This window comes from Pelophylax lessonae, assembly GCF_965119305.1.
Source record: "Pelophylax lessonae genome assembly, chromosome: 4".
Classification (NCBI taxonomy): domain Eukaryota; kingdom Metazoa; phylum Chordata; class Amphibia; order Anura; family Ranidae; genus Pelophylax; species Pelophylax lessonae.
Window position 1 is genome coordinate 547717524 of NC_138771.1, and position 13004 is coordinate 547730527.

General features: G+C 44.2%; 1 protein-coding gene across 2 annotated transcripts in view; it reads right to left on the reverse strand.

Annotated features, from left to right (window-relative positions):
- KANSL3 (KAT8 regulatory NSL complex subunit 3) overlaps nt 1-13004 on the reverse strand; it is a 202539-nt gene that overhangs the window by 66948 nt on the left and 122587 nt on the right. For both annotated transcript variants that reach the window (XM_082256923.1, XM_082256924.1), the window contains exons 14-17: nt 9905-10034; nt 7177-7254; nt 4911-5084; nt 3198-3279 (exon numbers count right to left, since the gene is read on the reverse strand). In XM_082256923.1, coding sequence (XP_082113049.1) covers nt 3198-3279; nt 4911-5084; nt 7177-7254; nt 9905-10034 — 464 coding nt within the window. The remainder of the gene's footprint in view (nt 1-3197; nt 3280-4910; nt 5085-7176; nt 7255-9904; nt 10035-13004) is intronic.

The window sequence follows — 13004 nt, forward strand, 5'->3', positions numbered from 1 at the left end:
TTTACGCAGGAAAAGGAGGGGTACACTGACCATGACTGTATGGTTAGTAGTAATACACAGGACTTGCCACTATGGCTAACAGAGGGGGAAATCAGGGAAAGACTGGATAAACTTAACACAAACAAATCACCAGGCCCGGATGGCGTACATCCGAGAGTGCTCAAGGAACTCAGTATGGTTATATCTAGACCACTGTTCCTAATCTTTGCTGACAGTATTAGGACAGGAGATGTACCAGGGGATTGGAGGAAGGCTAACGTGATTCCGATATTCAAAAAGGGCCAGAGACATATCCCGGGAAATTATAGGCCTGTCAGTTTGACATCAATAGTATGTAAACTTCTGGAGGGGATGATAAGGGACTATATCGTAGAGTATGCTAAAGACAACAACATCATCAGTAGTAACCAACACGGGTTTACAAATGGGCGTTCTTGTCAAACCAATCTCTTAGCATTCTACGAGGAAGTGAGCTGTGAGCTAGATAGGGGCAGACCAGTGGATGTGGTGTACTTGGATTTCGCTAAGGCGTTTGATACAGTTTCCCACAAGCGCTTAATTTATAAAATAAGGTCTGCAGGTATCGACAGCAGGGTTTGCTCTTGGATACGGAACTGGCTAAAAGGCCGTGTCCAAAGGGTGGTAATAAACAGCGCATACTCAGACTGGGCTGAGGTAGTAAGCGGGGTGCCCCAGGGCTCAGTCCTGGGACCAACCTTGTTCAATTTATTCATAAACAGCATTGAGGACGGGATCAGTAGTTCGTTATCAATTTTTGCAGATGACACAAAATTGGCCAGGGCAATAACTGCACAGCATGAAGCAGATATCCTACAGAATGACCTGGACAAAATTACGGAGTGGGCAACGACATGGCAAATGAGGTTTAATGTGGAGAAGTGTAAGGTTTTGCACTTGGGGACCAAAAACATAAAAACACAATACATGTTAGGAGGGGAACCCTTGGGGGACTCAAAAATGGAGAAAGATCTGGGAGTCTTGGTTGATGATAGATTAGGCAACAGCATGCAATGCCAAGCGGCAGCTTCCAAAGCCAACAGAATATTAGCATGCATAAAGAAAGGGATGTATTCCAGAGATAAGACTATAATCCTTCCACTTTATAAAACTCTGGTCCGACCGCATCTGGAGTATTCTGTCCAGTTCTGGTCGCCAGTCCTCAGGAGGGATGTGTTGGAGCTGGAGAGAGTCCAGAGAAGGGCAACTAAACTAATTAGGGGATTGGAGGACCTTACCTATGAAGAGCGGCTGCAATCGCTCGATTTATTTTCCCTGGAGAAGAGACGTCTGAGAGGGGACATGATAGCAATTTATAAATATCTTAATGGGGATCTCAGCTTAGAAAAAAAGCTGTTCATTCGAAGGAATTGCATGAGGACTCGAGGACATACAATGCGATTAGAGGAGAAGCGTTTTAACCTCAGGCAACGTGGGGGGTTCTTTACTGTTAGGGCTACAAGATTGTGGAATTGTCTACCACAAGAGGTGGTTTCTGCGGGTAGTATGGTGACTTTCAAAAGACTCTTAGACTTACATCTCAAGGATCAGGAGATAAAGGGCTATGTTAGATGATTACAGTCACACACACCTACACAGGTTGAACTGGATGGACTATTGTCTTTATTCGGCCTCACCTACTATGTAACTTGACCATTGGGACGTCCCAAAGCAGTATTTACATGAGGGGTGAAAACAATGCAGAAAAGAACGTAATTCCCCAAAAGGCTAAACTTAGCCAACCAGGAACAACTGGAGCTCACCTAGAAAAAACATACACCCTCAAAGAGAATATTTTCTCTTTACACAGCAGCCTGCAAAACCTTTCAAAAACCTTGCAAAACCTACTTTCAAAAGGTCAAAATCCTAGCCAGGGGCTCCATGGTTAACCCGGAGATCACCCGCAACATGTGAACAAAAATTGCAATAAAAACCACCTTCACCATTGCAGTGGTAGTACTACAAACCCCAGTGGCGCTGCTATAGCAGAAAGAGGGAGTTGTACACCTGCAGGGACTCCCCACCACCAACTTAGGGAAGGATGCAGAACGCCCAGCTTGCCTTGCAGCGATTAGAGAGAAGGAGGAATCGCTGTCACTAGAGACCCACCGCTGCAGCACTGCTCCAAAGGCTGCAAGAAAATTTGCCTCCACATTGATTTCAATGGCAAACTCCGAAAAAATGGCTGCCGGACTACACAAACATGGCCGCCAAAGCTACAGAACGGCCATCCACAGAAAAATGGTGGTGCCACGCTGCACAGCGTGGTATCCAGGTCTCCATGTAGTCCGCCAGGGGGGCTCTAACAGGAACCCCCACCCTGACCATATAAAGGGTTTTTTGTAGCCGCCAGCGTCGCACTCCCTTCCCTCCCCCACCCAGCCCAACATCGCATGACCCCTAAAAATAGCCAGGCCACAACAGGAAGGGGGGACTAAGGGGGGTAGGTGAGGAGGAACACCAGGTGGGGAGGAAGGACACATAGGGGGCCTACCAACCAGATGAAAAGGGCCCACATCCGCCCCAACTCTTTACTAGAGGAGAAAGAGGGGGTACACTACTCACCATACCAGGGAACCGAGCGGGCACCACTTCAAGCAGTCCACTGCACCATCTTAGAATGGTGGTGTGGAGGCCAGAGGTACGCTGTGACTCAGGTAGTGATCTGTGTCGTGACCAGGGCTATGCATCCTCGCAAGGCATTTCACTCGTCGGGTAGCCCCTGTCCAGTGGGGCTATGTCCCGACCAGCCAAGTGCAGAGCTGAAGTTGGGTCGCACTCGCTGGCCAGACTGGGAAGACCGTAAGGATCTAGGATATCCATTGCATCCCCCAGTCCAGCAGTTGGTTGTAGTTCTCACAGGAAATAAAAAAAATAAAAGAAGAAAGAATTACATTTAAAAAGGAAAAAATGCCAGAACCAGAGATCCCAGCAAGGAACTAGGTCCCTACTCCTGACTAGGCAGAAAAAAACTGAAGTCCCATAGCAGGAAGTATACCCTAGGAGCGTAGTCAAATTTGTTTTCGCCTAATCCTACTCCAATGGAGAGCAGCATACCCAAGGGTCAAAGATGATATGGAGCTGTGTCCGTCAATGAACGAAAGAGAAACATCCTTTACTAATTATTACAGACAACATTTGAGTTAACACTAATGACAAGGTAGACACACAAAACATACTTAGATGAAGTAAGCAGACTGGAGATGTCTTTTGTACCGACTGTAGACTGGCCAATCATTGGTGAAGATGTAGACTTTGAGGCTGCATTAAAAAAAAAAAATGATGTTTTGAAGTACATTTATGTCTTTAAATATCATTGGTTTAACTTAACTTAACATCTGACAATAGCCCATTTCGAAAAAAAAAAAAAAAAGCCAGTTGCAGGTGCACATTCTCACTGACTGTGTTGCAGAATACAGCTTATGGATTTAATCCAATCAGAAGAGAAAAAAAATACAACACATTCCAATGGACATCCAAGTACAATGGGAAGCTTTTTAAGTATGTTAAATGAAGAATCCCTGTTTTTGATGAGTCGTTAAGGCCTCATGCACACTGGACTTTTTTTCAGCTGCTCCCTGGGGCGTCTTGCTTTTTCTTTTTCCTGCCTCTAAACACCCCTGCATGTTAGCCTATGTGTCCACGAACACAAGCTTTTAGAGTAGTTTAGAAGCAGGAAAAAAAAAAAACACTGTCAGTGCATCTGGGAGCAAAAGTGTTTTGGCAGAAAAAAACACTTGACTCGTGTTATTGCATCTAAATGCACATTTAGCGCCAGGGGCGTTAATTCATTTTAATAGCCTGAATAAATGATTCTTCTGGTCATTGAAATGAATTAACACCCAAGCGCTTGACACCTATAAACGTGCCTAAACGTGTACACACTTTTACAAGCATCTTGTGTTTTTTCAGACAAAACGCTGGTGCCAGATGGAAGGAGGAGTTTGCAAAACATCCTGTGTGCATGAGGCCCAACAATTTTCAATCACAATGAGTGGCCGTAAAAATGTTTTTGTCATAAATACAGAGGGGTGGAATCTGTGTCCCACCATGGACTACAAGAAAGGGATTTTTACAAAATTCCAATTCTCTTTCTCATCCAGTAAGGAACACAGACATCCTAAACCTCCAGTAAGCCCAAAAGCAGTCCAAATGAGGGGTGGAGAACACAGCAAACAAATGCTTACAGGCTCTGGGGAAAAAAAAAAAGAGAAGGTTCGGAACGGTCTGCAGCTTTAAACACCCACCTGAAAGACCTTACGCCTAAAGCTTGCATCAGATGGGGCCACAACATCCCCCTGAGAGAACATGACCAGGTGGCAGCTCTGTAGATCTGGGAAATTGTTGCCTAATGTTGAAAAGACCAAGAAGCACTTAAAGGAAAGAGCCACAATGGTCAGAATGGTGGGGCAAATGCAAAAACTCTGGTAGTTAACTACACCTTCATTATCTGTAAACTGAGGCAGTCTTAAAACTGGGGCAGCTGAACTGGCTGAGCTGGGCAGCACTGCTTACAAAATGTCATCAACTACTCAGATCTAATTACAGGAGATGGGGGAAGGCAGTTCTGTGCTTCCTGCTATTCATCTTACGGATACAATACAATTTCTGCAAAAGTCAATCTGGTTTCCATGATTACTATGTCGTGTGCTCAGTGGCGAAACTCTGTTAGCATAGAAAACCTTGGGCTGCTGATGAAAGCAAAAACAAGAGGCTATTGGACCAATGCCCATATTCTCTAGGAGGTCAGTGTCAGGAGAACAGTTCAGTTGGTTAGCTAAGAAGCCTCATTTCCTGTACCTCTTTTACTAGGAAACAGGTGTGTGAAGTAACACAAGAGTTAGGCAAGAAGCACGTTCGCAGCAGACAGTATATTAGTCACAATCACAGACCTTCCTGTGAGCTAGAGGGGCCTCCTCCTCCTCCTCCGTCACCATGAGAGACAATGGTCACTTTGATTTTTGGACGCTTGGAAGCTTTCATTCCAGAGCTGTTTCCAGGGCTGGGAGGTCTCTTCAGTTGCACTCGGTTGTCGTCCTTATCATCTGTTTCTGAAGAGACTGGGACTGGACACAGAAGTGGATAGTTAGTTTAATAAGGTATATAAACACAAAGCATGCCCTTTTATTGTTTGCAGTGGGATCACAACCAATTTTTAGGATCCTGCATAGGTCGGTCAGTGCTTTAGGTTTTTTTTTTGTGGAACTAATTTTACTAGGTTTCCACGACAGCAGGAACCAATTTTTGAGACAGGTACTGTTAGTCATTTGGCAGAGTGTTACGTAAAGCGCCATTATGCCTTCGTTTTTCCTTAAATTAAAATAACAAACATGTTATAATTACCTGCTCTGTGCAATGGTTTTGCACAGAACAGCTACAATTCTCCTTTTCTGGGGTCCACGGCTGGTGTTCCAGGCTCTTCAGTGAGTTCCCCCCCATTGAAAGCTACTTTCCATGGAGGCAGAAGTGCATGCTCATTCTCATTCCCAAGCCTTCCAGTCTGCGTCTATTGACACAGAGTGGGTGACTTGGTCCTGCCCAAAGGCTGCCGCTGCTATCAATCTGCTCAATGAGGAGGGAGACAGCAGCGAGAGAGCTGTTGCTCTTGTGCACGTCGCTGGATCGGATTAGGCTCAGGAAAGACTAAGGATGAGGAGGGGGGGTGCTAGCAGTGTTTTTTTTTTAACTTAATGCAAAGAATGCACCAAGGTAAAACATCCTGAGGCTTTACAACCACTTTAAGACTGCAGGTGACCTCCCAGGGTCTAAAGCCGATATCACATAGAATAATTTCAGCTGAAAAAAAGGGTTAAAAATTCATTTTCTAAAGGAAAGCTTATCATTTAGGATACTTCGTACTTAATATTAGGATCCTTTAGAAGCCCAATAAGAACGGTTTCTCTTAGCAAAAGAAACTTACTGTAATCTCAAGTAAGGATCCTTTATAAAGCCTAACCCTTATGCAATAGCAATACATTTAAGTGTAGAAACAAAACAAACAAGAAATAAGTAACATGAAAATAAAAAAACTCATACATATCCCTGCGAACATAAGAGTGAATGCAATAATTCTAGGGCCATCATTCATGGTTAACACTAAACTCATAACCTTTAATTTAAAGCATTGCCTATGGACATCTTTGGGTACCAAGTTTTGTTGCCATTTCACTGGCACACGCAATTTTAGGTCTTCACATGTTCGGTAAGTATTTACTCTTTGCTACCTCATTTTTTTATATTTTACAAAAAAAAGGGTAATATTTTGTGTTTTTGTGCACCAAGGTTAAAATTAGTATGTTCTTTACTAAAATTATGCTTTTGTTAAACGTGTGTTTTAATATCATGTGACAAAAAAAAAAAAAAAATAATAATAAATCGCATCTACCGCTATTTTATTTTTAGGGTCTCTGCTTTCAGAAAGTATACAACACTTGGAGGATTTAACTAACTTCAGGCCTAACATGAATTTTAAGGCCCCTACACCAAGCAGGCTGCAGATGGACAGGGCTGAATGTTGTACCAAGTGGTACTTGCTTTCTGGGCATTTGTTCCTGAACCCATATGGGCCTAAACATGACTAACACTTGGGTACAGCATTCAGCTGCAGCCTGCCATAGACTTTGAAAGGGTGCAGGCAACAGAGCTGGATGCTGCACCCATGCCTCCCAGCACTCAGAAACTACTGTGCGCAAGGAACCTATAATGCAAAATCTGAAAAAATGGCTATGAAATATTAGCAACACAATCAGACAGAAATCAGGCTGTGCGCTAGTTAGCAAGGTCTTTGTGACACTTTTGTTATTTGTATTTGTGACCAGTGCTACCTTTATTTTGGGTAGCCAAATGAGACAGTTTTGAGGTCTGAGCCAGATTGTAACACACTACACATGCAAAATGACGAAGTGCAAAAAGCAGGTTTTAGTCTGTTACTGTGCTACTCCAAAGATGCAGAGGGAGGAATTTATATGAGAAGCTATATATTTATAATACATTTGTCTTGCTCCTGCTTAGAGCAGGAGCAAGACAAATGTATTATAAATATATAGCTTCTCATATAAATTCCTCCCTCTGCATCTTTGTTTTTTCCCCTTAGTTACACAAAGCCCCCGAGTAATTATTTTCTGTGCAAAAAGGGGGCATTCAAATGAGAAGACTCACCAAATACACAAGAGGATGAACCTGCAGAGAGGGACTTCCTCACCAGCATGTTTTGTTTCAGGAAAGCTGCAAACTGGGCTGGAAGACAAAATGCACAATAGATAAAGGGAGGAGAAAAAAATAAAACATGCAATTCATTTCCAACCTCATCTTGAAACAGATTCTCAACTGGAAGTGGTCTGCCAAACAGAGTGGAAAAACATTGATATCCTAAAGGAAGCACTAACAGCACCCACCCAGCACAGATTTACTGAAATCCAGGCGCAAAACACTTTACAAATCTCATCACAGAAAAATATTGCTGTAGGCTGAAAAGTTTGATGAGAAAAATCTTGTCTAAACCAATTATTTAGAGTGTATTTCATACCTTGGATATAAAAGGAATAGGGGTGATGGCGCTGCCTGTGTAATTTAGATATAATAAAAAGCTGTGATGCAAAGTGACTTAAGCTAAAAGCAATAATGTGTAATATTCAAACAATAATATATTCCATAAAAACTTCAATTAAGTGCAAGTGCAAGGTATAAAAGTGCCTGCAGAAAGATTGGAAAGTGACTGGTGCAATAATTGTATGAGCAATAAATAGTATTTAACATGCAATATTAATGTGCTAAAAAATGTGATACTATATAAAGTGAGCTGTTCCACTCATACCACGTGTTGGTATGGGGAATAAAAAAGTGCCAACAGAGCAAAAATAGAAAAAAGTTATTATTTTAAAAAATACAGCTTGCAATGTCCAATAAGGAAAGATCCAGTAGAAAAGTCTATATCATGTGCGGTGACTTCAAAAGCAATAAAGGTGACAACACTCGGAACAAACCGACACTCAGGTGAAAAGGTGACCCCGTGGTGGGTGGTAAGGTGCTGGGATTCCTTTGATAAAATTGCACACTTACCAGAGACACCCACCCCACACAGGGGTATAGAGCGGGTGTATTTATGGGTCTGGCAACCTAGCGGTATCCTCCTATCCCTGGGTGGAGGGCGTGTGCCGAGGATCAGGCTGGTCCTGGTGTGGATGTACCCTAGGATGGTCCCCTGTGTGCCTTCCTGCCTAGGTATGTTCCGAGGGATCCACTCAGCTCCACTCCCGATATTTAAAGATTCCAAAGGTCACCTTTGCCGGTCCAATGTGAATATCCAAGTTATCCCCTCGGAAGAGAAGTAGGGGGGTTACAGGTACATTCCTCAGGTCTGTATGTATCCTCTGGATTCCGGTGTTCCCAGATTCTGCTCATACAATCCAACTGAAGAAGTTGCAAAGCAGGCGAGGTGCTCAGAGGTGAAGTTTAGTCCAGCAAGGGTGTCTTCAAAACCCAGCTCATTCATTGGTGTCAGTGCAGCACCCAGCAGATCACAGAGGGGATCTGATCTCTGTCAGACAGCTCAGTGTTTGCTGGAGATACATTGCTCTGTCTGGAGATCAGATCCCCTCTGTGATCTGCTGGGTGCTGCACTGACACCAATGAATGAGCTGGGTGTCACTATGTAAGGAAGGACACCCTATCCTCCTCTTAGCTCAGCACCCTGAAGGTTGTCACCCACCTCTCATTGTGGACTATCACAGCCCATCCTGGGTTTTGAAGACACCCTTGCTGGACTAAACTTCACCTCTGAGCACCTCGCCTGCTTTGCAACTTCTTCAGTTGGATTGTATGAGCAGAATCTGGGAACACCGGAATCCAGAGGATACATACAGACCTGAGGAATGTACCTGTAACCCCCCTACTTCTCTTCCGAGGGGATAACTTGGATATTCACATTGGACCGGCAAAGGTGACCTTTGGAATCTTTAAATATCGGGAGTGGAGCTGAGTGGATCCCTCGGAACATACCTAGGCAGGAAGGCACACAGGGGACCATCCTAGGGTACATCCACACCAGGACCAGCCTGATCCTCGGCACACGCCCTCCACCCAGGGATAGGAGGATACCGCTAGGTTGCCAGACCCATAAATACACCCGCTCTATACCCCTGTGTGGGGTGGGTGTCTCTGGTAAGTGTGCAATTTTATCAAAGGAATCCCAGCACCTTACCACCCACCACGGGGTCACCTTTTCACCTGAGTGTCGGTTTGTTCCGAGTGTTGTCACCTTTATTGCTTTTGAAGTCACCGCACATGATATAGACTTTTCTACTGGATCTTTCCTTATTGGACATTGCAAGCTGTATTTTTTAAAATAATAACTTTTTTCTATTTTTGCTCTGTTGGCACTTTTTTATTCCCCATACCAACACGTGGTATGAGTGGAACAGCTCACTTTATATAGTATCACATTTTTTAGCACATTAATATTGCATGTTAAATACTATTTATTGCTCATACAATTATTGCACCAGTCACTTTCCAATCTTTCTGCAGGCACTTTTATACCTTGCACTTGCACTTAATTGAAGTTTTTATGGAATATATTATTGTTTGAATATTACACATTATTGCTTTTAGCTTAAGTCACTTTGCATCACAGCTTTTTATTATATCTAAATTACACAGGCAGCGCCATCACCCCTATTCCTTTTATATCCAGTGCATAGTCTCCGGACTATCATCCAGGGAGGCTGCAGCCTATTTTTAGATATATCTATATATATATATATATTTTATATTTCATACATTTACTACATATTTTTTATTTATTTATACACATTTTTTTCACTTAATTATTCACTTATCTATCCACTTAATCCATAGCGCGGAAGTTCTTATTTTTCTTATTTCATACCTTGAGTTTTTGGATTCACAGTGGTTCCTGGCCTCATTGTGGTCTTCAGTGGTAAAGTTGTTTGCCCTGGTTTATGGGGGGCAGCTGTTAATTTAGTCTTAGGACTGGATGTAGGACTGCTAGACATATCCTTAAAGAAATTTAAATTAAAAATAAATACGGTCATCCAGCACAGAGCAAGGAGAATTTCAAGTTAATAAACATTATAGAATACATGAAAATTCTAACTAAACTATTTGTAATTTACTATACTTCAAATGAATGCACTCCTCAAGATATACTAGGGCTGCAATTTTCACTTCACGTTTGGCGCACACACATTTGGAGTGGGTTTTTGCAGTGTAACACATTGGAGGATTCCTCCTTGTGGTGGATGGAGTCACGTGAGGACTTTTAAACACCTTAACCACTTAAGGACCGGGCCTATTTCTGACACTTGTTGTTTACAAGTTAAAATTATTTTTTTTGTTTTGTTAGAAAATTACTTAGAGACCCTAGAGAATAAAAAGGAGATTGTTGCAATATTTTTTATCACACCGTGTTTGTGCAGCGGTCTTACAAACGCAATTTTTTGGGGGAAAAAAATTCGGATTTTTGTAAGATCTTACCGTAAAATCCTTTTCTCTTAGCTCATTGACAGACGTAGTCTTCTTGATTCACAAGAACTGGGTTATGTTGTCTCCGCAGGAGTAGGACTAGGCAGAAAAGAAAAAACGTTCTGGCTCCACCCTAGGGGCAGTCCCAGAGGGTATATCCTCCCTCTCTCTGCTACAAGGCATCAGTTCTGTCACAAAGCAGCAACAGAGAATTTAACCCAACCCAACTCAATGATAGAGGGGCGGGTACTACGTCTGTCAATGAGCTAAGAGAAAAGGATTTTACGGTAAGATCTTACAAAAATCCGATTTTCTCTGTCGCTCATTGACAGACGTAGTCTTCTTGATTCACAAGAACTGGGACATCCAGAAGCAGTGCCACAAATGAGGGGTGGGATTGACAGAAATCAAAATCCAATCTAGAAGGCCCAACCGGTGCCAAACTAGAAGTTTTAAAGGCTCATTATAAACAAAGAATGAGACTCAAATAAAAATTCCAACGGAAAAAAACCCTCGAGGTAGACCACTGGTCTCCTCAAATGGCGGCCTGCAAAACCTTGCGGCCAAACGAGGCATCAGACGATGCCATTACATCAACTTTATAATGTTTTGTAAAGGTATGCACCGACGACCAGGTATCCGCCTTGCACACCTGGACCACTGACGCCTGATGGCGAAAGGCCCATGACGCACTAAGTGCCCGAGTGGAGTGCGCCTTAACAGGGAACGGGGGCTCCCGACCCTTAATAGAATAAGCCTGTACCACCGTCTGTCTGATCCATTTGGAAATAGTCGCGGCAGATGCAGGCAACCCCTTTTTGGGTCCATCCGGGATCACAAAAGTGAATCCGTCTTGCGAAACGAGTCTGTCGTTTTCAAGTATACCCTGATCGCCCGGACCACATCCAAGGAGTGTAAAGCAAACTCCCGAGGATGACTGGGCTTAGGACACAGGGAAGGTAATACAATTTCTTCATTCAGATGAAATTCTGAAACCACTTTTGGTAGGAAGGATGGATTCGGACGAAGAACCACCTTATCTCTATGAACCACCAGATATGGGGAATGACAAGATAATGCGGCCAGTTCTGACACCCTGCGTGCAGAAGTGATAGCCACCAAGAAGGCCACCTTCTGGGACAACTTAGGTAAAGGAATCTCCCTAATATCTTCAAAGGGAGGTTTCTGAAGAACCGACAATACTAAATTAAGATCCCAGGGTGGTAACGGCGCGCGCACTGGCGGAGCCAGATGTCGCACCCCCTGGATGAAATTCCGCACCAAGGAATGAGTAGCCAAAGGCTTCTGAAAGAAGATAGCTAATGCTGAGACCTGACCCTTGATAGTACTCAAGGCCAGTTTCTGCTCAACCCCTTGTTGCAGAAAAGCTAATATTCGTCTAACCGAATAAGACCGTGGACGGAACCCCAGAGGTTCACACCATGCAATGTAGGACTTCCATGTGCGATGATAAATCTTTCTGGAAGTCGCTTTCCTTGCTTTAACTAGAGTAGGAATAACTGAAGCCGACAATCCCTTGTCCTTCAGCACCTGGGTCTCAATAGCCAGGCCGTTAAAGCCAGCGATCGTAAAGCAGGATGGAAGATCGGTCCCTGAGACAGTAGGTCCTCCCTGAGAGGAAGTCTCCACGGGACGTCCGCCACCAGTCTGACCAAGTCGGCGTACCACGCTCGGCGAGGCCAGTCCGGAGCTACCAGGATTACTGGAATTCCTTCCTCCTCTATCCTGTGAAGAAGTCTTGGCAGTAACCCGAGAGGAGGGAAGGCATACATTAGCTGGTATTGCCCCCACGGGGCGATCAGTGCGTCTGCGGTCTCTGCTAGAGGATCGCGGGAGCGAGCCACGAATCTCTGTACTTTCCTGTTGAATCGTGATGCCAACAGATCCACATCCGGGGTGCCCCAACGTAGGCACAACTGGTGGAAGACTTCTGGATGGAGGGACCATTCCCCCTGATCCAGAGTCTGACGGCTGAGATAATCTGCCTGCCAATTTTCCACCCCCGGAATGAACACCGCAGAGATCGCTGAAACAAATCGTTCCGCCCAGCGAAGAATGCAAGCCACTTCCTTGGCCGCTCGGACACTCTTGGTGCCCCCCTGGTGATTGACATAAGCCACGGCCGTGGCGTTGTCCGACTGGATCCGAACCGGGCTGCCCTGGAGCTGCTCGGTCCAGTGAATCAGACAAAGTCTAATCGCTCTCAGTTCCAATACATTTATCGGCAACCTGGATTCTTCCGGGGACCAAAGTCCCTGGACAGATAACTGACCGAGAATTCCTCCCCATCCGGGTTAGACTGGCATCCGTGGTCACTATCGTCCAATATATTGGCAGAAATGACTTTCCCTGGCTGAGCATCGGAGACCAAAGCCACCAGACCAGAGACTCTCTGGTCTGTTTGCTCAATCGGATCCGATTGTCCAGGGATTCCGGATTCCGATTCCATCTGAGAAGAATTTCTTGCTGAAGAATTCGGGTAT